The 24,642-nt window shown below is 40.4% G+C and overlaps 1 protein-coding gene across 3 annotated transcripts in view; it reads right to left on the minus strand.

Annotated features, from left to right (window-relative positions):
* Positions 1 to 24,642, minus strand: part of spegb (striated muscle enriched protein kinase b) — a 48,810-nt gene that overhangs the window by 10,021 nt on the left and 14,147 nt on the right. The window contains exons 2-33 of one of the 3 annotated variants that reach the window (XM_049594016.1): positions 21,729 to 21,812; positions 20,996 to 21,062; positions 18,605 to 20,160; positions 18,293 to 18,436; positions 17,997 to 18,179; positions 16,896 to 17,062; positions 16,513 to 16,601; positions 14,355 to 14,530; positions 13,823 to 14,083; positions 13,582 to 13,740; positions 12,856 to 13,045; positions 12,449 to 12,678; positions 10,288 to 10,407; positions 10,039 to 10,143; positions 9,404 to 9,610; positions 9,184 to 9,307; positions 8,509 to 8,681; positions 8,303 to 8,415; positions 7,969 to 8,137; positions 7,726 to 7,822; positions 7,329 to 7,529; positions 6,992 to 7,049; positions 6,773 to 6,850; positions 6,472 to 6,644; positions 6,352 to 6,378; positions 5,475 to 5,627; positions 4,754 to 4,796; positions 4,553 to 4,621; positions 1,687 to 4,429; positions 1,416 to 1,565; positions 611 to 727; positions 9 to 176 (exon numbers count right to left, since the gene is read on the minus strand). In XM_049594016.1, the coding sequence (XP_049449973.1) occupies positions 9 to 176; positions 611 to 727; positions 1,416 to 1,565; positions 1,687 to 4,429; positions 4,553 to 4,621; positions 4,754 to 4,796; positions 5,475 to 5,627; positions 6,352 to 6,378; positions 6,472 to 6,644; positions 6,773 to 6,850; positions 6,992 to 7,049; positions 7,329 to 7,529; positions 7,726 to 7,822; positions 7,969 to 8,137; positions 8,303 to 8,415; positions 8,509 to 8,681; positions 9,184 to 9,307; positions 9,404 to 9,610; positions 10,039 to 10,143; positions 10,288 to 10,407; positions 12,449 to 12,678; positions 12,856 to 13,045; positions 13,582 to 13,740; positions 13,823 to 14,083; positions 14,355 to 14,530; positions 16,513 to 16,601; positions 16,896 to 17,062; positions 17,997 to 18,179; positions 18,293 to 18,436; positions 18,605 to 20,160; positions 20,996 to 21,062; positions 21,729 to 21,812 (8,394 nt within the window). Of the gene's footprint in view, positions 1 to 8; positions 177 to 610; positions 728 to 1,415; positions 1,566 to 1,686; positions 4,430 to 4,552; positions 4,622 to 4,753; positions 4,797 to 5,474; positions 5,628 to 6,351; positions 6,379 to 6,471; positions 6,645 to 6,772; positions 6,851 to 6,991; positions 7,050 to 7,328; positions 7,530 to 7,725; positions 7,823 to 7,968; positions 8,138 to 8,302; positions 8,416 to 8,508; positions 8,682 to 9,183; positions 9,308 to 9,403; positions 9,611 to 10,038; positions 10,144 to 10,287; positions 10,408 to 12,448; positions 12,679 to 12,855; positions 13,046 to 13,581; positions 13,741 to 13,822; positions 14,084 to 14,354; positions 14,531 to 16,512; positions 16,602 to 16,895; positions 17,063 to 17,996; positions 18,180 to 18,292; positions 18,437 to 18,604; positions 20,161 to 20,995; positions 21,069 to 21,728; positions 21,813 to 24,642 lie in introns of all 3 variants that reach the window. The other 2 variants (XM_049594015.1, XM_049594017.1) reach the window with 2 other exon arrangements.

The following is a 24,642-nucleotide window of genomic DNA, read 5'->3' on the forward strand; positions in this document are numbered from 1 at the left end:
GTTCTTACGAGCAAGAGATATTGTGCAAGAGCTGGACACAGCAGCCAGGGGGTTTGTAGCAACACATTCATAGACCCCTGCATCCTTTTTGGTGGTCTGCATGATCATCAGTAGCTGCCGGCCATCGGGGCAGGCGATCATGTTCATCCTGGCATCAATCTCCAGGGGCTTCTTATCTGAGGAAACATGCATAAAAATTGTCTTTTACAGTATTATGAAATATAATGATGAAAAAAAAATTAAGTTTATCATAAATGAAAACAAAGAGTGTTAACTCTTCAAAGAAACTTCTGTCAAGATTAACAAAAGATTATGAAAGACATTATCAGTCACACAACTGCTGGTTTAATCAGTTTCTGGAGTAATAAGGAATGGTACTCAATTATCTTATCTCCTGTACCACCTTTTGTGCAGTGTATGCAACCTCTGTTATCATGGTACCACAGTGTGTGGCAAGATGCAGTGTAAGCCATAAATATGCCTCTGCACTCAGACACAGAATAATTATGTAAATTACTGTAAATAGCAAGTGAAGTCATTCTGACTAACCATCTGTGAGACCATCGCTTAGGTAACCCTGTCTTACTTATGGTACATCAGAGCTTCTTACCTTTCATCCAGGTGATGTGTGGGTGGGGGCTGCCTGCTGGCAGACAGCTGAGTGTGACTGGATCCCCCTCCAGCAGGACGTGATCTCTCAGTTTGATGTGGAATACTGGAGGGAAATCTGTAAGCAAAGACGTTGGGCCACGTAAATAATGTCTATACTACATACTGATAAGTAAAATGAAAAGGTAGGATTTACTGTACCCAGTGATGGTTAAGACCACCATTACTGGCATTACCATATCGTTTCTGGCCTAAGATAAGCTAGGAACCTTTGTCTTTGTGATCTTCCCAAAAAGTTTCCCTCTTAAGGTATTTTTACATAGAGATTAGTCAATATGACTGGTGGACAGACTAGGAAGCCTTGGTCTAGATATTTGTAGGCTACACTGGATACTCACAAAATTTTAGATTCTATAACAAGATCCACCTGTCAGCACCTCTAAATTTCACTAAGAAACAGGTTATATTTTGTTTGTTTGACTTGTAAAAAAAAAAGGGGTGGCAGGGTAAAAACATGTTGTGCTTTCAAGGGATGATTATGTGTGAGACGATTTCTCTTCTTGGTCAGGAGCAATTACTTCCTGAAGTATCTGCCGGTTGCCTGGGAACCTTACAGCAAGGACAAGACAACAGCAGTCTTTCTGCTAAGATAAGCAGCTGTTTTCTCTAGACTTGTTTTTCTTATCTAAGTTTTGGGAAGAAAGTGATAAAGCCTACCTCCCAAAATGTCAAGCTTATGCTCTTATTATCTTACACTTAACACAGTACAGTCACAATGTATTCATGCACACACTTGTGTAACTTACCAGAAGCCAGTTTGGAGTACTGGCGTGAACGTAGTGAACTATTTTCCCTGGAGATTGCTGTTGGTATGTCAGGCTGTGATACTGTTTTGTCGCGCCTCCCTCTGGTTAGGCCCCATCGATCCCATCGGGATCTGCGCTCAGCCTCCGCAACTTTACAAGAAAAAAAAAGACTCCTAATCAATCATCATGCCTTTAGGAAAGTGCAATTGATATTACTCTAGTTAAAAGTTAAATAAATTTGCAACAAGATGTTTCAGTAATTGCCTCCTACCCTTTGCTGTTTCTGACTTTAGGCTGGACATAGAGTCTAGAGACTCTGATGAGGCACCATTACTGGCCTGAGATGCCAGCTGGTTCTGAGGAACACTGGCAACCTTCATACCACGGCTCTCTGATGTTGCACGACGAAGCATGGAAAGAATGGGTGTCCTCTTTGTATCCTTGTCTTCTGATGCTCTCCTTTCCTCTGAGTAGCTGCGAATTCTTGTGGAGATCCCAGCAACTGTTGATTCAATTTTTCGGCGCATTGCCAAGACTGGTGATTCATTAGCTTTCTTAAGTTCCTTTTCATCTTGTTCTACCATTTTATCATCTCCACCATCCAGACGTGACATCTCCACTTCCTTCTTCTCCTGTGACCCTCTACGGCCAAGAGTCCAAGAAAGTCTATGTCTTGAAGCTATGGAATCATCTTCTTTGGTCGTTTCGTCCTTGCGCTCAGTTGACGGAGTTCTCTTCAGGCGCATAGAAAGCCTTCTCATAAAGCCTTGGTCCTTTTGAGCTTCACGAAGGTCCTGAACTGACTTCGACTTCTCCTCAAGTCTCCTTGGTGCTAATTCCAGGGGTGCACCAATGGGCCCTGGTCTGTATATCTCTTCACCTTGCTCTGTGGAGTCTGATGAAGCCACTTGTGATTTGTCCTCATTCTTTGACCGTGACAAAAATTTTAGACTTCTTGAAAGGGAAGACTCACGTTTTTTGAAGCGGGCTTCAAAGAGCTCTTCAGAGGTAATGTCCTCAAATTCATGTCCTGCTGAGAGCTCTTGTTGAGAAGAGGAATGTGTGGTAGTCTTTGGTGGACTGGGTTCCTTTGTCATCATTTCTGGTGATGCTACCCTTGAATATACAGCAGGGTGCTCTGTGGTTGACACTGGCTTTGGTGCAACAGGTAAAGCAGAAGTCATGCTGGCAGGTGTAGATGTGGGTACAAATGTTTCAGTTGACACTGAGGACGAGGTGACTGGAGCAACAACAGGTGTAGAGGGGCCTAAAGGTTGGTCACTGGGAGGTTGAACTGCAGGGACCATGATGGTCTGCATAATACTTGCATATGCTGAGGTCCTTCCATCTGGAAGAACAACTCGAGCTGGAAGCGAGGGTGTTACATAAGTTGACACAACATTTGCTGATGGATGGGAATATTCTTGTGTTGGTCTCACCATAACTGAGCTTGTGGTTATGATCATATCAGAAGATTTAGCAGGCACATTTACTACTTCTTCTACCATTTCTTCAGAAACATCTACATTGTCTTTAGCATTTGATTCAGCAACACTAACAATTCTTTCCTCTTCTTCTTTCATACTCTCTTCCTTTTCTTCTTGCTCATTTTCTCTGTCTTCCTCCATTTTCTCCTCTAGTATAGAGCTTTGGACCACAGGGGGAGGTGTGGGAATTCTCTGGCCCGTATACTCAGATTCAATCATTGGTTCTTCTGATATGCTCATGTCCTTCTCTGAGAAACCACTTGTGCTTGATCTCTCATCAAAATTACTATCTGTAGTCAGCCCATCCATCTTTTCATTGATAGTCTCATCAGGCTTGATCTCTCTCTCCATTAATGATTCCTCGCTTTCTGTTTTTGTTGGACTTTCCTGCATTACAGACTCTGGTGTTGGTGGTTTTGGAGAAGGTTCCCTCGGAGTCACTGGACGGGAGTCTAGCTTGATTTGCTCAGTGAGAGCTGACATAGATATGGCCTCCTTGAGCCTTCTCTCTTCTACCTGTGCTAAGGGAATCTCCAAAGGAGCTCCTGACCGGCGGTGTAAAGCTATGGGTTCTGAATCACCTTGACTGAAAGAAGCAGTTTTGCGCAAAACTTTGGGTCTGGGAACTTCCTCTGCAGCACAATCAGTGGATGCAGCTCTGATTAGTGGTGGTGGGCCCAAACGAGCAGTGCGAGAGTAGCGATCTGAGGATATTGCACGTTTTTCATCTCCCATTCCTAATGTTTCCAACAGAGGTCCTCTCAGTCCACTCATCTTGTTGTCCACAGAGCCACCACGAAGCAGTCGCTGTCTCATCAGCTCAAGTTTAAGAGCATAGTCCTCTTGACTCATTTTAGCAGTTCCTGGACTGGTGCTCCTCCTCGGTAGTTCCATAGAGACAGCCTTCTTGAGAACTCTCCTCCCATCCTCTTGGTTTCCTTCTCCAGCTCCTTCTTCAGGTTTAATGCGGAGCAGCAATGCACTGTCGGCTGAGCCTCCACGTCTTAGCTCCCCTCTTCGTCGTCCATTCTCTGGTTTGTCTGACTCCATGCTTGAACCCCTTCGCAGGGGTTTTCTAGTCAGCTGTGACTTGTGCGGCAATTCTGCAAGTAATTCTTCGTCTGAGGATCCCCTGTCATTGTCCTCTGGCGACCTTTTTCGCAAGCGGCCTTTACCTGTTATCTCGACTCCTTCTTTATCCATTTCTGTAGTGTCACACTCCATTGCCTCCTGGGCTTGATCAGGAGACCCAGCCAATTTACTTGTTCCATCCTGCTTTCCCATTCCCTGTTCATTGGATTGGATGTCATTAAGTGACATCCTTGATCCGGAAAATTCCATGTTAAGTGGCATTGGAATAAATGGCAGTTCATCAATGTCTTCATCAGAGTCTGAAGATGATGATGGCAAAGGTGAACCTTCTTTAAGGTGCCTGGGAACTGCAATGGAAATATGGCTGGAGGAATCGTTCAGTAACTCAGGAATGGACCTCATGACCATTTTTGATTTATAGCTGATTAGTGAACGCTGTGAAAGAAGAAATATGATACAATTAAACAATTATTAAAGATGTGACTATTGAATTATTTATAGGTATTCAGAGTGTAATACAACATAGAAAACCAGAATAGGAAATAAAACATCCCTCACCTGCCATTTCCTGCGTGATACAAACTTCTTCAGGGCCTCTGTACTTATAGCCTTCCCCTTGCTAAGTGTCTAAAATAAATAGACATTAAAGTTAATGAATAAAATTGGAAATGGGACCTTGTTCACCATCGCCAAGAAGAAATTACTGCAGAAAAAGGTTGTGGGTGATTAACTCTGTAGTGTGAAGTGGGCTTGTCTTACCTTGAACCAGGGGTGTCGGAGGCATTCTTTACTATCAGGTCTCCTAGAGGACAGTTATGGCATATTTCAGTCTTTCAGGTTTAAGCACGTTTGTTTCATTATCTAGCTTAAAAAGGTGTGTTCTCTTAGTGATCTAATGAAAAAGCACCTGAGGAAGACTGTGTGAGTGTTGCAGACAGGGACAAAAAAATCAAGGAATATAAAAAGCAAATGTTCATCTGATAGGCATCTAATATTGGAACAAAATCATTAACATGAGTGATGGTAAGTAAGCAGGTACACCGCACACAAGAGGGCTGAATTGCTTCTTCTTTTAATTTAGTCTTCACTTTGAAGCTGCACTGAATCCAATTAGCAGCAGGGTGATTATGTACTGAGTAGACTCCATATATGGTTCTGTACATATGCTCACCACCCAAGATCAATCTGATGTTTCCTGCCATCACCTGCACCAAGTTATGAGGACTGTCAGCACTATACACAGGGCATGTGCTTTTGAATGAGTTCATTACCTTGAGCGACTTTGTCTTTTTAATCACGTGATAAGGAACTAATTCTTAATGCAGTTACAAAACGGTAAAGAGGAAAATGTGGTGAAAGTTGTGACATCTTCCAGTTGTTTTTCAACCAGCTTTGAAAAATGCATGAATCATATAAAAACTTAAGAAAATTAATTGTCATAAAACAGATCTTGATAAAGAGATCCAGTAGTGTTACTCACAGCCTGTCTGCTACAAGCAGCTTTATGATGAACCCTTTAGCCTCTCTGCAAAGGTCAGCAAACATGCTCTCCTCGAAGGCCACATTATAGTTCCTGATGTTCAGTACAGAGCTGCGGTCATTCTCTCCAGCAAATGGAGAAACTCCTGTCAGGCTGAAGACAAAAACAAATTCCTACATTTATTAACAGCTTACGGGTGATCAGGCAAACATATGGTAAAATCTGACACTGATATTCAGCATCCTGAAACACATTTTTGGACAATTAGACGTGAGCATTTCTAATCAACACAGTACATGTGATGCTCACTGAAACACTGTTGTTGTTATTTCTGGCTTGCATGCTGCTAACTTGCTTTATGTCCTTGCCCGTTACCAGGCAGCCAGCTCTGGGTGGTCATGTATGCAATATCTATTTTATCAACAGCAGGGCTAACTTCCTGTTGCATGGCTTGTGTGTTAATGCATATGACCATACATAATGACAACTGTGTTTTTATCTATGTTTACTTTCTATTGCTGCTCTGCATGTTTGCATGTAATGCTAATTTGTGTGTTGGTGGTTCGTGTTGCTTGCATGTCTGTTTGTTGTTGTTGTGTTATTGTGTTGTACTGATGCTCTGCTGTTGCTTGTTTGCTTGCATGGCTTCTGTTTTATCTTGACAGTTTCTGACTGGTTTAGTTAATGCTGTCTTTATGTCTTAATCTGTCCTGTGAATTGTCCTGTGAGTTTTATCCTTTTATTGGTTTAAAAACATCTTTCCTAAGGACTGCAGTTAAAAAATTAGCCAGTCGCACATTTACAGAAATGTTGATTAATGTGCATTGTCCTGATAAATAAATAAACTAAAAATAATAATAATAATAATTTTACTCACCACAGGTATGCAATAACTCCAACTGACCTAAGAAAAGACAAAAATAAAAAAAATAAAAATGATGGTGTGTTAACACAAAACAAACAAAAAGTTTTGTTGTAAATTCAAGAGATACTCTACCAGATGTCTGTTGCTTTTGACACAGGGGTCTGATTGACGATTTCTGGTGCAACAAATTCTGGTGTGCCGTATTTGCAGTATTGAGCCTCGTCGGGTGTGATTTGCACCGCATTGCCAAAGTCACAGATTCGGATCTGATCACTATGGGCGTCTGCCATGAGGATGTTATCAGGCTAAAGAATGAAAAGGTATTATATTATCATGTTTTCTATCAGAATCAATGCTGTGCACTTTAAAAATAAAGACATTTCTAATACAAAGGAAGACAGAGAAATGTGGGTGAGGACTCATGAGTATCTACCTTAATGTCCAGGTGTATGATGTTTAGATGATGAAGGTAGTCCACACCCTCAAGCAGTTGTCTCATACATGAACGTACCTGGTGGTCCCAAAACACAAACATACCAGTACAGCTGTTATTTATTAGATAAATAAGTTACAAACATTTGATCATTACATTTAAATTGATAATGACATGGTTTGTGAAAGCCTTGTTGTGCAGTCATAAAACAGGACTTACGTCAGACTCCATTATTGTAGATTTCCTTGTAAATCTGTCAAGCAGCTCCTCATGGCATCTTTAAAGTTTAATTAAGGCTATACTCTCTGGATCTTAAGATGAATTGTAAAATGAATGCTGATTGTTTGTTAAACATTTACAGTATGTATACATGTTTATTGAACAAGACATAATTTTTCATATAAAGGTTTTTTAAAGGTTTTATAAACAACACTCTGCATACAGCTACATAAAGAACAGTGAAAACATTTTTCATTCATCAGTCGTCTTACTTTTCAAGGCTAATTATGTACTCTGCATTAGAGTACTTTGTGTGTTGGATGCACAATAAGGATACAATTCAGTGATGATGATGACTGCATTCTTTTTCTCAAAGGCATCGTGGAAAAAAAAGATTCTCTCGTTGTCCAGCTTGGAAAGTAGGTTCATCTCTCTGAGAGCAGATGCCTTCTTCTTGGCCCGTGTGGAGATAAACTTCGCAGCATACTCCATTTTGCTAGCCTTCTGGGTCACACGTTTCACATAGGAAAATGCACCTCTGGAGTAAAAAAAGTCAGCAGGAAAACTTAGTTTATCATAATGACTGAGTAGCAAGATGGAGGCATTATGACATGAAGAAATACAGCCTCATTTTGAACACTGAATAAAAACTGGTTCCAGTGCAGACAGTGGTTCTTTTGTATTAAATTGCATCAAAGTACGAAATTTCAAATGAAAGCTTAAAAATGCCTAACCTTCCAATTTCCTTGTGGATGTCATAGTTGTCAGTCAGTCTGCGCATTTTCCTTAGAATAGTCTCCTCATCCTCCATCGGATCCTCTTTATGTTTAGCTGCAGTAATGGGCAAGTTTTAATTAGACAAAGGCAAATATAACTTACTCCAAATAATTACAAGTTACAATGGCCATGTTAGTTCCTTCATTTAGCTTGTTAACTGTGCAGTTAAATGATTGAAAGATTTCTTTTATGGCTCTTACCTTCATGAATGGTGAGTTCAGCTTTACAGGACACAGATCCTGCCAAGTTCCTAGCAGTGCAGGTGTAAACCCCAGAGTCTTCCGGACAAGCGTTAAGGACCACCAGGGAACATTCATTATCATCGTACACGAATGTGTAATGAGAGCTCTCCGACAGCAGGATATCATTCTGAAAGCAAAGCAAACACTGTAAGTTTCTGCAATGTTTCATCGAAGATTCATAACAAAGAATGATCTGTAAATTTCCTTTTTTGAAAATGACTCTGCTGTGTAGTTCAGTTTAGCTTGGAAACCACTTATTTGAGTACTGTTGACTGTTAAAGTGTATAAAAACCTTGAACCAGAGGATGTCAGGAATTGGTTTGCCCTCCACAACCACAGCAAAGCGAGGGGTCTCCCCAGAACAAACGTCCAAGTCCTCCATGATAGTTTCAAATGTTGGTGGAGCTGTGGACAGAGTTGCAAAGGTGCAATGCCAAGTTACATCTGCTTCAGATAGATAGATAGATAGATAGATAGATAGATAGATAGACTGCCTACCTGCCATCTCCACGTTGAAGGTGCAGGTGTCGCTGCCATACTTGTTGGAACCCACAAACATCATCTCTCCAATGTCAGCACTCTTCACTTTGAGCAGCTTCAGCGTGTGCTGGTCATCATCTGGCATAGTCATCTCGTACAGGCCTGGTTTGCTGGTGAGGACCACCCCCCTCCTGTGGACAAGTGTTTGTATTGTAACCTAGGATTTGTAGGTTGTATGCAAATGAACAGCAGCAGATGGCTGCGCAGGTGTGGTGGATATTTGGCTTTTGCTTGAGTGTAAGTGAGGACACAATAAAATACTGCTCTGGAATCTTTGATAATCACTTGGAGTGAAACAGCATGCATTGTCATCCTGTATCTATGTTTGTCAGCCATACACCTGACTGTCCTATAATACACTGGGTCCACAAGGTGGCAACCTTTCTATCAGATACAGTACCACTTGAATGATGCAATAACATGGATCTTACTTTATAAATTACAAATACAACTGAGGTGTTACAAACCTATGAGTGTACACATTAGAGCCTCTTGCAAGTTTTTTTCTTTGTTTAATGAGATTAAAGTAAACTTAAAACAATTACTATATAAAAATATATTGCAGGAAAATACCAATGAACTGCATTTATGTAAAAATAAAATAAAGAGATTTTACAGCAGAGACACATGTACCTCTTCCAGACGACTGCAGCGTTGACATGATTGAGAGTGATGGTGATGGTGACTGACTGGTTTTCCATCACATATACAATATCTGGCTTATCAATAATCACTGGAGCCTCCAGAAGATAGGGACCTAGAAGTAAATCAAAATGGACACATAGATAATATTTAATAAACCACTGATTCGCACTGATGGATGGATAGACGCTCTAAAAAAATCTGAATGTACCTCGGTCCAGGAGCTGCACCGTATCAGTCGTAGGTGAGGGCTTGCTGAAGGCTTTGGAGGTGATGGTCAGGACCCTGAAAGCATAGCGCACACCTTTGGAGAGAGTGGTGATGGTGAAGGTGGTCTCCTTCAGGCCAGAAGCTATGATGGTCCACTGGATGGAGCCCAGGGCTTGTTGTTGGATGGCATACATCAGGGAGCTGGGATCTGAAAAGAAAAGGGGTTCATGCAAAATGCAACACCACAATTTTGAAACTCTTTTTTTCTATCCACAAATGATGTTATCAAAGGAAGAAAGCTTAAAATTAAACCAATTTTCATATCATTTTGTGTAGAGTTAGAGCATAAGGGTTACACTTCATTTCAAAATCAGAACAACATTAAAACATGGCAACATGGTATATTTAATGATCAGTGTAGGCAGCACATCTTGGATAAACAACTGTCTCTGCTATTTCAGTATGTATATCAGTCTTTCATTGTTATTTCACTCTCTATTAAAGATCTTTATGTCTTTGGTCTATCTTAGAACGCTGTGTTGAATGTGTTTGCTCTAATGTCATCAAGATAAATTCTTTATAATTTACTTATTTGATCTGGAGAACAAAACAATTATGAATATCAGTCCTGTGTACCAATGGAAGGGTCCAGCCTCCTTGGTTTCTTCCAGCTTAAGGTGATGGTTTTGCCAGTGATGGATTCTATTACTGGAGTCCCATCAGGAGGGTCAGGGAGGATATCTGAAAATGATGACAATGGAATGACAGGTCCATGAGTGTTTCTGTTCTGCCTTTGCTGGAACAAATCTGTTCATATGAGTGGCTCTTGTCTGAGGCCCATTGTGTTGTTGTTGAGGTATATGCCAAAAAAGGAATGAAAATCACCTGTGACGTAGAGATGAGCATAGCAGGTGGCCTTGCCAACTTTGTTCGAGATGACACTCTTGTAAACACCACCGTGGGCATGGCACACAGAGCGGATGACCAGGCTGTGGACGTCACGATCTACAGGAGGAGGCAAAGGTCTGTGAGCATCTTTATGCAATTAAGTCCACTGTAACAATCAAATGCAGTCCCTGTTTACAAAGTACCATGACCGTGATCTTTAGCAAACCTTAATCAGGTAGCTGTAGTTGTCTAAGTCTACCCAGGCCTTAACCATACAGGTGGTGGAGCAAAAAATGCTCCTATGAATTGGTTCTGTAACTGTCTCATGGGTGGTTTTGGAGGGCACTGACAAATGTCATATTTGTTGTTTAGGTACACAGTGTTCTTTATGACAAAATACAATGTCATGCAAAAGTTTGGGCACCCCTGGTCACAATTTAATTTACTGTGAATAGTTAAGTAAGTAGAAGATGAACTGATCTCCCCAAGGCTTGAAGTTAAAGATGGAACATGCTTTTCAACATTTTAAGCAAGATTTGTGTATTATTTTTGTTTTGTACAATTTCAGAGTGAAAAAAAGGAAAGGAGCACCATGCAAAAGTTTGGGCACCCCAAGACATTTGAGCTCTCAGACAACTTTTACCAGGGTCTCAGACCTTGATTAGCTTGTTAGGGTTAGGGTTAGGGTTGTTCACAATCATCATTAGGAAAGAAAAACTAAATAAAATGATGCCCACAGAGCAGCAGAAGACTACAAGAAGATGGCAAAGTGTTTTCAAGAAGCTGTTTCCTCAGTTTGTAAAGTTATTAAGAAATAGTTAACAGGGACTGTGAAGGTCAAGTTGAGGTCTGGAAGATAAAGAAAACGTTCTGAGAGAGCTGCTCATTGGATTGTTAAGAAAGGCAAATTAAAACCATTGTCTGACTGCAAAAGACCTGCAGGAAGATTTAGCAGACTCTGGAGTGGTGGTTCACTGTTCTACTGTGCAACGACACCTGTACAAATATGACCCTCATGGAAGAGTCATCAGAAGAAACCTTTCCTGTGTCCTCACCACAAAATTCAGCAACAGAAGTTTGCAAACATCCGGTCTAATGCTTTCTGGAAACAAGTCCTGTGAACTGATGAAGTTTAAATAGAACTTTTTGTACTCAATGAGCAAAGGTATGTTTGGAGAAAAAGAACACCTGTCCAACTGTTAAACACGGGGGTGGATCGATCATGCTTTGGGCTTGTGTTGCAGCCAGTGGCAGGGGAAACATTTCACAGGTAGAGAGAAGAATGGATTCTGTTAGATTCCAGCAAATTCTGGAGGCAAACATCACATCATCTGTAAAAAAGCTCAGGACCAAGAGAGGATGGCTTCTACAACAGGACAGTGATTCTAAACACACCTCAAAATCCACAATGGACTACCTCAAGAGGCACAAGCTGAAGGTTTTGCCATGGCCCTGACAGTCCTCCGACCTAAACACCACTGAAAATCTGTCAATAGACCTCAAAAAGAACAGTGCATGCAAGATGGCCCAAGAATCTCACAGAGCTAGAAGCCTTTTGCAGGAAGAATTGGGGAAAATCCTCCAAACAAGAACTAAAAGACTCTTAACTGTTTACTTTGTAATTTTGAAACTGGAAAAAATTTAAATAAAAAAGAATCTTGCTGAAAACACTAGAGAAATGTGTCATCTTTAACTTCTTGTCTTTTGGAAATCAGTTCATCTTCTACTTACTTAACCATTCACAGTAAACCAAATTTTGACCAGGGGTGCCCAAACTTTTGCATGCCACTGTATATATGCTATTATAAATAGGGCGTATATTCTATGTTTTTTTTAAATGATCATTTTCTTTGGATTGGAAAAGTAGCAGTTAATGAAATTCAAGAGATGCTGATTATCCCTGAGATTATTTGCTCAGAACATGGACAGGTTAGTGTTAGTCTGAACATACAGTAATACATTAGACACTGCAATAACAGGGATTTATTTAATGCAATGACAAATTGAGTTGATTTTAGAGGGTTATCTTTAATTCATGTAGTTGTTGAAGTTCCTTGTTCATTTCGATTAAAATATTAATTTCACTTCAACACTAATGAAAATGCAAAATTATAGAAATCTAAAATGAATTACTGTTAATCCATTTTGAAACACTTACACTGTGTCATCTTTCTGTCCTCAGTGCTTTCTATCCTTTTGCCGTTGTGGAACCAGACGATGGTTGGGTATGGCAAACCAGCCACTTTACATTTGAGAATAGCCTCCTTTCCCTCGATCACATCCAGGTCATAAAGGGGTTTGATGAAGTCAGGCATAGTGAAACGCTCCACCTCGTTCTCTGGGACCTCTGGCTCCTCTGGGATCGATGGCATCTTCTCAAGTTTAGCCCTACAGGGAATGGAAGACAGGGGACAGAGGGATGGAGAGAGCGACACATAGCAGAATATGTGGATTACCTCTTTGTGTCTATTACTGCATGAACACTAACATTTCATAATCCATAATTTAGAAAAAAATCAGTGAAACAAATGAGAGCCTAAACTCCAAAGAATAATATGATCTTACATCTGTGAGGAGATGGCTGGCCGCGGTTCTTGTATGTAAAGTTCAGCTGAGCTCTCTGCCTCGCCGTGAACGTTACGGGCCGTGACGGTGTAAAAACCCTCATCCTCATTGGTCACGTGAGAAATGACGAGAGAGTGGCGGCCGCCCTCCTGAAGAATACGAATGTCCTCACTTTCTGCGAGCGGATGGTCTAGAGAGAAAAAAGAGGCCGTATTTACACATCATTTTAGTTATAATGTGTGTTATAAATCACAAAATCATCAGCAAAACTCAGAGAGGGTGAGAAATATAAAAGAAAAGGGAAGAACAGATAATTTTTCATAGGCTTGGATGTCAAAGGGATAGTTCGGATTTTTTGAAGTGGGGTTGTATGAGTCTGGTCTTGAAGAGAGCAATATCATGGCTTTGGTTCCCCATCAGAAATTGCTGTCTAACAGCAAGGTAAAATGGTGCACATATTCTAAATATAGCGTACACTACACAATTGATACTGATATTTTAGGTGAGACTTTTTTTAGTTGACCTCTCCACAGCAGTGCATTGTTTAGCTCCCACGTCAGACTCCAGCCTGCTTCTCCAAACTGAGGTGTGTTGACTGACATCTGCTGTATGTATTACACTGACAGTGGGTAAGTATTTAATACAAACCCACTTCGAAAGATCCAACTATCCCTTTAAGGTTAAGATGTTCTGTGGTACACCTGGGCACAAGAAGCACAATCCTACCAAAGTGGCTCCACATGACCCTTGGAGATGGCGTCCCACTGACTTTGCAGTCAAATCGAGCATTACGCCCCTCAATCACTTCTAGAACATCTAGCTTGCGAGTGAAGAGAGGTTCAATCGAAGGGATGACTTTGAGTTTGCCACATGAGGTCACTTCCTCTGAAGAGTAAAAAATAGACAATAGATACATTAATTTTAGTTTTACACCACACATACTGTGATATTTACTCTTGAGACATACCTTTAGCTGTGCTGAGCTTGCACGTGTATGCTCCGCTGTCGTCCTCATGTACAGAGTTGAGCAGCAGCCGGCACTTTCTGCCATCAAAATGCATCTTGCAGTTGAGCAATGCCGGCTGGATCAATTTCCCATCTGCAAGCCAGTCCACATCAGTGTCCTTCGGCCCGATGACATGGCACTCAAACAAAACTGTCTCTCCAGCCTTGGCTGTGATGTCCCTGACTGGGCGGATGATGGCCAGACCTGGCTCAACTGGTGGTGCTGGGTATAAATAAAGGACATTTTCTGAAGAGTGCTGTTAAGTGATAGCTGAACATTGGTAGCATGAACTAGTCACAAAGAATGTTTGTATTCACTTGGAGTTATGGTATCAATGTACATGCTGATTAACAAGTAAATTAGTGTCAGGAATTTAGTCACAGTGTATTAAAACTAACAAAAAACCTTCATTAATAAACACTGAAAGAGACTGAAAACAGGATCCAACATTCTTAATGACAACAAACACTGGAACACTTGAAAAGAAGCGTACCTTTTACCTCCAGCTTTCCTTCACACTGCTTTGTCCCATACTCATTAATGATCTTACAGGTGTAAATCCCAGAGTCCGACCTCACCGCTGACTTGATGGTCATTTCAAAAGTGCCATCTTCTGTCTCACGTACAATGTGACGTGGGCCTGTTTTAACCGTAACTCTGTCCCTCAGCCTACAACAGAGGAGAATGAAGGGAGCAATTGTTGCTGAGTGTTTAAACAAGAGATGAATCACAAATACACCACTCAGAGCTTTTTTAAACTTAATTTATGCGATGAAGGATGACCAAGCACACACTTATTTTTTCAAACACAAGCTCTCTTCTGGCTGGTTTGAAGGGGGTGGAGGGTGGGATACATTATCCAGGACTGCCAATATTATGTTTAGCACATTCTTTTTTGCTGTTGTCTCTCGAGAGTCATGATGACTAACTTCAATGACAGAACCTGCGTGTTTGATTCAGCCTATTCTTGTCTCCTATATTAAAGGATAAGTTTGACATTATATCACACTTATTGTCAACAAATGCCATGAAAAGACCAAAACCTGCAATGAGTTAGTTGATCAGTCGATACATTCCCATCTTCTTTTCCAATGACTTTTTTTTTTTTTTTATAAAATTCTAAGTACCATTATGTGCCAATGTATTATATATAGTTTGAATTACAAATTGTCAGAGTATAAGTGAAACAGACCATGCCTTGCACTCATCTGACCCAGTGCACACCCCGTTGCTGATAAAGCAACAGTGCATGCCCTGTTGTTTTATCAGTAAAATACACTCTTGGTCTCGTTTTTCTCTGCAAAATGGAGAAAAGTGGTGAGCCATGCTGACACCAGACCATCTGAGAAGTGTGAGAAATTATTTTTAATTCAACACCAAAGATGGTGCACTAGTATTTACAGCAGCAGAGTGGTGTATGTGGGACTGACTCAAAACTACAGTGCTACAGCACTCATGCCTGTGGCAATGACGGAACATGTCACCCAGGTCACAGTGTGGCCCACTGATGTGTTTTCAGTAGTAACTTGACAATAACAGAGCCATATGGCACAGAGCAATAAGATATATCAGGCTTTGGTCTTTTCATGAGATTTGTTGACAAAGAGAAAAATAAAGAATATTAGCAGCCTTTTGAAGCTACTGTCCTTGCTAACAGCGATGAAGAACCATTGGCTGAACATAATATAAGGAAGAGTTCTACAAACACTTAAGGACATGACTCTTGTAAGGATGTGCAATCAGATCTGGCTCTTTTTTGGACTGCCTCAACACTGAATATGAATTCCAGATTGTTGTGTAAGAGCTCATTAGTTCAGCCAGACATTTGTATAGCTGGGCACAGAGCAGCTCCATGGTAAACTGGGGAAGCATGATATTCTTGGCTTTTCCCTGTTAAGACTCTTTCTGCCAGGCTGGAGGTTGTTAAGCAGTAAACATGAATCTTCCACTTCCTTTAACAGATGCAATAAAGCAGCAAGCTCTAGAACAAACTATGCAGTCAAGCAGGGTTGTGCACGTTCACGCTTCACAAGAGCTAGCTAAAACTTCAGTTGACACATACTGAAATGAACTTTTTTTTTTTTTTGTTTCATTTTTAAAAATAAAATCTTGTGATCATCATTCCCTTGCAGATATTTCCCAAGACTCACTGGAAGATCAAATTCGTTGCTGATGTGGCTGATGTTCGGACTTGTTTTGTCCGACCTGGTGATCACAATTTACACAAAAAAGCACTACCCCTAGCTGTGTTGTCCAAATTTCCTGTTCTACCAGCCATGTGGGTGTTGTGTTAAAGCCTGCTCCCCGATTGATATGTGTTTCCATCCTGTTAAAATGCGCAGCACCCCTCCATGGTTAGGTAAAGGAAAACATCGACATGCAAGGTGCTGTAATTCCTCTGGTGCTGTAAAACCCAGAGTGTGAGCATCTTTCGAGAGCTAACAACACTGTTCATTACTTGCAAACGGATATGCCCAGTTTACCATCTACCAAAAACGTGAGCATGTTCAATGAATGTGCTCTTTTTGCATGTTCATGCACAACACTACAATCAAGCAAGCTTGCTGATGGTTTTAGATCCAGGGAAAGTCTTTTCCATGTCCAATGCAAGCGATGAGTTTAAGTAGTTGGATGAAGTTGGGGGGACCTACCAATAGAGCATGGGTTTGGGTTGTCCACGTATTCGGACAGACATGGTGACTTCCTGCCCTTCAATGACAGCTTGATCACTCATTGTTACCTGTTTGAAATGCAATGTCGGTTAGAAGCTGAGAGATGCATTTTATTTTACGTTTTAAGTTATATTTGACAGATGTATTGATGGGTTGATCACACAGTGGATAATGCATTCATACAGGAAAACTGATATTAATAGAATAAAGGACATAGTCTATATATAACATTTTCATGCAAGATTTTGCAACCATTCATCAAAATGCAGTTGAGTAAGTATAAATGCTAAACATACAAATGTCATACTCTAAAAGGGAAAGTCAGTAATGTATTAATCAGGCCTAGCTCTGTACATTCTCACCAGGAAAGTAGGGGGTGTCCTGAATCTTGTGTCAATAGTTTTCTTGAGCTCTGGCCCTCCAAAATCCATGCCTTCCTCCAGGGGACTGAGATACTCCTCATCAGATGTAATAGGGCTGCTGATATCCCTAGGCACCCCAAGGTTTCCCTTTACCTCCTGTACTGACTCTGTAAAAGCAATAAGGTTACATTATATTTCATGTTGTAGTTTCAGCTGATCCTGCTAACAAGCAATTCCTATATGTACCTTTTATTGTGTCTCTGTAAACTCAGTAAACACAGGAGTCAAGGAGTTCATGTTAAAAACAACAACAACAAAAAACAAAAACAAAGCCTCCCTAAAAATATAATTAAAGTCTGAGATGTCAAATGTGATATCCAGCACAATAGTGGATTCACAGTGGGTGGAGCCAGTGAGCCTCAGTGGGCAATTTATAGGTTCAGTTTCGCCTCTGAGTTGCTATGGTAACTATAAGTGAGGTTGTTCAGCTGGAATATATGGCACAGGCATTTTGCTCGGTGAGATAATGACAAGGGAGCAGGAGAGAAATCATCTGAAACACAATGCCCTGCTGGGAAGAGACCACAAAGACATATTTATATTTTAAGACGGAGAATGAAAGCTTTTCAAATTAAAAGTTATTGTTAGGTACATTGCCCTACTTTTGGATATGAAAGCTATTTTTTCAAATGCATCTATGGGAATAAAATAAGACTCCTATTCCATTCTTCGCTGTCATAACAATAACATATTAACTAATTTCCCAGTTAAATGGGGAAAAATACAGCATGTCTGGATAACAATAAATAAATAAATAAATAAATAAATATGTCTGTCATGTTGGTCACAGCATCATGATGCTTTTCATGTTTATGTGCATGATCTTTTATCTACTTGAGCTGCTCTAGTTTAAAATCAGCAACTGAGCCATTTCAGTCATTTTGATGAAACAAGCAATTAATAGCACTTCCTCAACAACATAAAGCCAATCAAATAATTTAACATTAGGTTTCAAGTTTTGCAGAGTTAACCACCACAGAACAGTACTACAGTAAATATACCCACTTGAATTTAATCTGGTATCCCCAAAGTCAAACATACCTGCTTTGACTGTGAGGGTGGCACTGCTGGACGCTTTGCCCACCTGATTAACAGCAGTTACACAGTATTTTCCACCATCACCTATTCTAGCTGATTTGATGAGCAGAGTATGTCGTTCACCCTCCACTTTGACTGTGTAGTTAGCAATGCCAGTGATATCAGTGTTGTCCCTTGTCCAGGAAACTTCATCAGAGAAACAGAGAAGACAAATTACGCTATCTGTGTACTGATTGTTTGAACAATTGAAAATGATCTGTGAGGTTTTTGCAGTTAAAATACAAAGTACAACATGTTACCTTCAGGAGTGGGGGTGCCAGCAATGATACATTTTAGTAGCACATCTGCACCAGCGGATGCTACTGTGTCCTGCAGTGGAAACTCGAATACAGGTGCCTCCAATGGGTCTTCTTCAGCAGACACATAAGAATCATCTGAAGAATCTGCACAGTTTAACAAAAGACAAGCCTAAAGTCATTTCCCCCATGATCAAATTTGAGGAAATGCCCCTCTAGTAAAGACTGAATAATTGGTTGATTAAACACAAAAAGCAAGCAGATTGGAACTTCACACTACAGAATGTTAAATGAAAGAAGCACAACAGAGCTAACCTAACTCTGGAGACATGGGTCGAGGGCGACGGTTCTTTCCTTTGGTCTTCAGCTGTCGTCCCTCTTTGGCACTAGCAGTAATCGGCTGAGGCTCACTCGTTTTTACAGGAACATCCACTTCCATTTTTATATCTTCAACAACAATCGCAGGGATTCTTATCTTTAAGGCTGGTTTAGGTAGATCCACTTCCATTCTCTCCTCTGTTGGAGAGACTGGTGACATCCTTGGGGGTTTTGAAGGAGGCTGATAAGGAAGATCTTGCACAATAGCAGCCCTTTTTTGTACCAGTGGACTTTCAGGTCTAGTTTCAATTTTTCTTAATGATACCTCTATTGGTGTCTTTCTCCCTGAAGTCTCATCCTTTTGTGACGTTTGCACAAGAGAATCTTGAATGTGCGGGGATTCTGGCATTCGAGATACCCTTTGTACAAGCGGACTTGGTGGCCTTCGTTCAACCTTGCGTAATGTCATCTCAGCAGCATTCCTGCTTGGCGACTCTTCTCTTTGTTGATGATAAAACGCTGGTGATGGTGATCTCTGAATAATTTCCGTCACTGGACTGACTCTACTTAATTCTCTCACTGATCGTTGTCCCGGTAAGTCAGATAACTGCATGGACTCTGGGGTGCCCGCAATTTCTCCAAATCGACTGATTGTTACAGTTGTTGAACCAGTGCTTGCTGTCCTTTGGGGTTGGGACATATGCTGTTGTTGCTGTGTTTGCTGTTGTTGCTGCATTGGTTGCTGACAAAGATCCTTTTCTCTCTGTTCCTTTGCCCACTGGGCTCGTTCCCTTTCTTGGAGCTTTTGAAGGACCTGAGGAGGGATAGGTTCAATTTTCCTGAAAGGCTGGCGCTGCTTGCCCTTTAGAGTGAGCTGTTCAGTTGAAAATGACTTCTTCATATGAGGTTTACCGACAAGCTTCTTAATGCGCTGGAGCTCCTCAGTGAACTTGTTTTCAATGTCTTGAACTTTTTGGGAGTAGCGAGGTTTGTCCTCCAGGGAAGCAGCTCTCTGTCTAAACATAGATCGCCGTTCAGCAGCATCCTCTTTCAAAGCCTCCCTTAAATCTTCCCTTGAACTTTCTCTAGAGATGCCCAACCGGCTTCCTCCATCATCTGAATCTACAGATCCAGCACGATTGAACCCTGCCCAGGAACCTCCCGAGATGGAACCCTCAGGAATATCAAGGCTTCGTCTCCGCTCTTCTAAGCCACGGACCTTTTCAAATACCTTTGAGCTTGCTCTGGTAAGCTTTGGAGATGGTCTGAAAGTAAATTCTTTCCGGGAGTACTCGCTCAGTGGAGTCTGTGGTCGGGAATCCTGGGTGTTACTTTGGGACACAGATTTTGGCTGCTTAACCTTTTCTTCAAACTCCCCAGGTACTGTGTCTTGGTAGTCAGTTGGCACAACAGTTTTCTTCCGCAAGCTGAGAGGTGTAGTTGAACCAGAGCGACTTGGTTTTGGAGAGGTCGAAGGACGTTTGATGAGTCTTGGGGATGGGGGTGGGAGGGCCTCTGGGGGAGATTCTCTTGAAAAATTCTCTGACTGACTCCTGAAATAGGGGATTTGAAGCAAAATCTGTTGGAATCAGTATTGTATTTCAGTATGGAATGTGTGTCCAATAATCAGTCCCTCCAGGATGTTGCAATGTTGCGTACGCAACAATTAACGCAAAGTCAGCCAATCCCCATGAATTCTGTGCAACCTTGCCAACCTTTCCAATCACCACAACTTTACCACTAATTTGATTATTTAAAATGGGAAAGCATACTGGTTCACTCAGTGCCTCTCTCTATATGTACGTTTATCATGAGGCAGCTGCTGCGGAACGGCTGCTCTGTGCCTGGGACAGAGATACACACACAGTGATGGGGCTAACTGTAAGCATCACACAGCAATGTTACTTAACGGTTTAATGACAGAGTCAAGCTGTTTTGATGTCGGTGTGAGACCATCGGCTCCGTGTCAGATGTTAACTAGTGTTGTGGGGCTTCTGCCCAAGCAGCAAAATATGAAGAATAGGGACAATCACGTTGTGCTGTGTTAGCTCATGCTAACCAGGCAGAGAGTGCAGGAAGAGAGCAGCTCATGGAGACGGCCCTTCAGCACTGCATTGAACAGCAGCAACAGTCAATTGGTGGCCATCAGCATCACAACCTTTTCTGCCCCCCCAACCCCTCTTGGCTATGTTATTGCAAAAAACCCATCTATAAACACCGCAACATGCGTAACAATTTTTTAGAAAAGCTGCTGTATTATCAGACATTTCAGGCTGCATCAATCCCAAAAATTGCCTGCGAAATCCTGGAGGGACTAAATAATACAATCAGCAGACTACTTTCTTGTTTTAAAAATTGAGTGGTCATTTGCATGTTTCTTTGCCTTGCCTGGTTGTATTAGAGTGATCCTCATGTCCATGTGTTCTACTGTCATCTTCTGCACATTTGTCCATCACTGCATCTCATGTAAGAAGGAGATATGACATATGGTAAAGGTAAGCAGTCTTCATTGATCATGAAACGAGGTAAATGTAAAGCTCCACTTTTCTAAACATTGGATCAAATGTCAAATTATAAAGGGGTCACTGTAGTGAACATAGTGTTCCTCAGCTCTAAAGAGGATCTTGGTGCCTTTGAGCGCTTTGTTTTGGTTTGCGAGAATACAAACAGCTATCATCAGCCTTGTTTACAGCCAAAGCAGGCAGCAGAAAAAGCCCTGTTTAACCAACATCATTCTCCCTGCTCAGCACCAAGCAGAGACACACAAACTTAGCTGGTGGATACAGTGGAGCAATTAGCAGCTAAAGGGCCAGTATTTTACACTTATATTTTATTGATCACATAGACACAAATGCCACAAACAAATGCAAACATTGCTGCTAATACTGTCACCATAACAACGTTATAAGGTAATAATATGTCAGTGTTGTTGTTTTTTTTTTTTAGCTTACTCCACTGTCAGTAAGTTGCCTGTTTCTTTTGTAACATCTCAGAATTCTCATCAGTGTCTGTAAGTGTTATAATATTGCAACACTGATGGAAATGTGTAAAACAGAAATACAAGAAAATCTAAAAATGTCTCCAGGTATGACTGCAAGCTGGAAACATGCATGGTGGATACCTGTATGCACAGCCTGGTCCTCAACATCCCCACTATCTTCTTTGGTCTCAAATTGGTCACCTTCATCCTCTGTTGTTTCGGAATCTGAAAATAAATAAATAAATAAACATAGTAAAAAAACATTTACAAAATGAAATATTAAACAAATTTTGATCTTTCGGCACAAGTGGAAAACAATGTTTCCATAGTGGCAGAGGAGAGAGCACACTGTTACTATAGGAACCAATAGACTACATTATCCTATTCAGTTTAGCCTACTCTTTAATGGTGTTTGGTGAAAGGCAAGTGAATGTTGAAGGTGACATTTCAATTGTGCAATATTTTTAGACCAGAATCCCAGCTGTGAAAAAAACACAGGTATGCTAGTTTAAAATATCATAATATGTATTTGAAATCTCCAATTCAAAGATCACATTAACCTTCTTTAACTACGAGTTTTGCAGTTTGCATTGGACCTCATCTCTATTTGATTATGACTGTCATTTGACTTAAAAAGTTGTCCCCCTTGGGGTGTCATTAGCACAACTAAGCTAAATGAACTAAATTTGCTGCAGCTGAATAGCTGCTGAGTCTCTATCAGTCATAATTATCTCACCAACAACTGCAAGTTATTACCAAGAAAAGGAATATATTAAGTGGGAGTAAAATAAAGAGGGATATCATTATTTTCAAGAGAAAATCATTCTTTCCATTTTCCCCCTTTTAAACCTAAAAAATTGTTCCAACTGTACCACTGAAAGATATGACTATTTTCCTCAGACTGAGAGAAAATTCAGTCATTGGTAGAACTCAAAATAGAAAGCACTATTGAGTCATTGGCATCCCAGCAGCTCTCATGAGGTGTTTGCTTCACAGTAGGTGGAATTACTTAAAAAAAAAAAGCAGTGGCTATCTGTTGTTCCCTTGCAGTAAGAGAAGACAATAGGATAATGTTGGCCATATTGAAGACAGTAGAGAAATACTGCAAATACTCACACAAATTCAGTGGAAAGACAAAATCTACCATTCTGTTTTATAGAAAATAATTTAACTACTTATTTTTCTAGTAAAAAAGCAAAACCACTTAACTATATAAGTGGTTATTATGTAACGTGTGTCAAGATCATGATGTTATTAAAAGCATTTAATTCTACATAACAAGTTGCACGTTCATGCAATATTTAAGACATATGGCTATATTGCAGAAAAAAATCTCACCTGGACACTATAAATGCAATGCCAAAATTTCCCTTAGCACCTGATACTCTAATGAAGCAGGTACATATTTAATGTTTTTATATATGTATGTATATATATATATATATATATATATATATACCACCAGAGTCTACACACAGTTTATGAAATATTATAATCTCATTCCACACAGCCTTTATAAGCATCAGTGCAGTGTTGACCAAAAAATGACACAAATGTACATTACAGAAATCAGTTCTAGAAAAGTAATAAAATATCTATTGATTAGAGTGCTAATCTTATAATAGGTTAGAGCTCTGTTAAAAATAAAAAATAAAACAGACAGATTGTATGAAGAGCCAAATATTCTACAACCAATTTTAAAAGAAATTAGATTCTAGATTTTAGAGAAAAATATAGCACAATGCTGCAGCCACTATGATATTTTACAAGCTATAATTTAGTCAGTTCTGCACATGCTGCATGAAAGTGCCAAATTTACTATGACTATGTATACACCAGAGCATCTAATTAAAGGTACACTAGTTTTAAGCCATGCTGGTGGTGTGGCTCGAGGAAAGGCAACATCAGTCAGCACACCACTTTGGTACAAACTGAAATATCTCAGCAACTGCTGGATGGACTGTCATGCAGATTTGTAAAGACACGTGTTCCCCAGAGGTGAACTGACTTTGGGGGTCCATGACTTTTCATCTAGTGCCATGTCAAAGTTTTCACTTATCTAAATGAAATGGATTGCCATAAAATTTGGTACAGACATTCCTGTTTCCCTGCCAATGTACTCAAATGACTTTGGTGCAGTTTCACTGATGTCTGAAGGCGCAAATATTTCCATTTAGTATAAAACAGTTATATATTTACAATTTCTAATATACCAAGTTTAAAAAACAGCCAACTATATAGATGAATATGTAGTATACTGTGGTATATAGTGTAGTGGTGTAACACTATTTAACAGATTGGCAGTTGATGGTGTTAATGAACAAATAAAACAGCAATGCACCAAAAAACAGCAAGGAAGAAGGAGATTCCACGCTAGCAAACATGGATAAATCAGTGGTTTCAAAATATCAAAAAATGACTTTGCAAATATTAACAAGGAAGAAAATGCATTCGACCCATTTGTTGAGCCTCAAGGATACAAACAATATGTTTTTGTGGGACACTGATGGTATGCACAGGGGTACCTTTAAGAGCTCCTGGAATTTGATTGACTGTCAAAATTTGCCATCAGACAAACCTCATCTCCTTCCTAATAATCGTGAACTTGACTGTGAATGATGAACTTCTTTTGAGAAACTTTGGTTGAAAAGGGTGGATGCCAAAGTCTGGTGGACAAGTTCATGTGTGTGCTACATTTGTAAATTAGAGAGGTTATCAAATGTAAGGAGAAAAAACTTTCAATTACTTTGAAGGGAGGCTTATTGGTCTTGAGTAGTACGCAAGTTCCAGCAAAGGAAATGATTAGACATCACAGAGCTTAATTGGTATGGCTTGACAGGGGTACACTGGCAGTGAGTGACTGCATGGGGTATTTTTGTATATATCCCACTGTAGACTAAGAAAAGTGTGGTTCATAAACCTGTCACTGCAACCCTGCAGAAAACCACATAGCTCAAGTTACATCCTCCAAAAGATTTATATTTTGTTGAGCACTACCTCAATGGAAGTTTTGCCCTCTTTGTTGTTGTGACATTTTTAAAAGGAGAAAAGAAAT

This window comes from Epinephelus fuscoguttatus, linkage group LG13 (genome assembly GCF_011397635.1).
Source record: "Epinephelus fuscoguttatus linkage group LG13, E.fuscoguttatus.final_Chr_v1".
In the NCBI taxonomy this organism is placed as follows: domain Eukaryota; kingdom Metazoa; phylum Chordata; class Actinopteri; order Perciformes; family Serranidae; genus Epinephelus; species Epinephelus fuscoguttatus.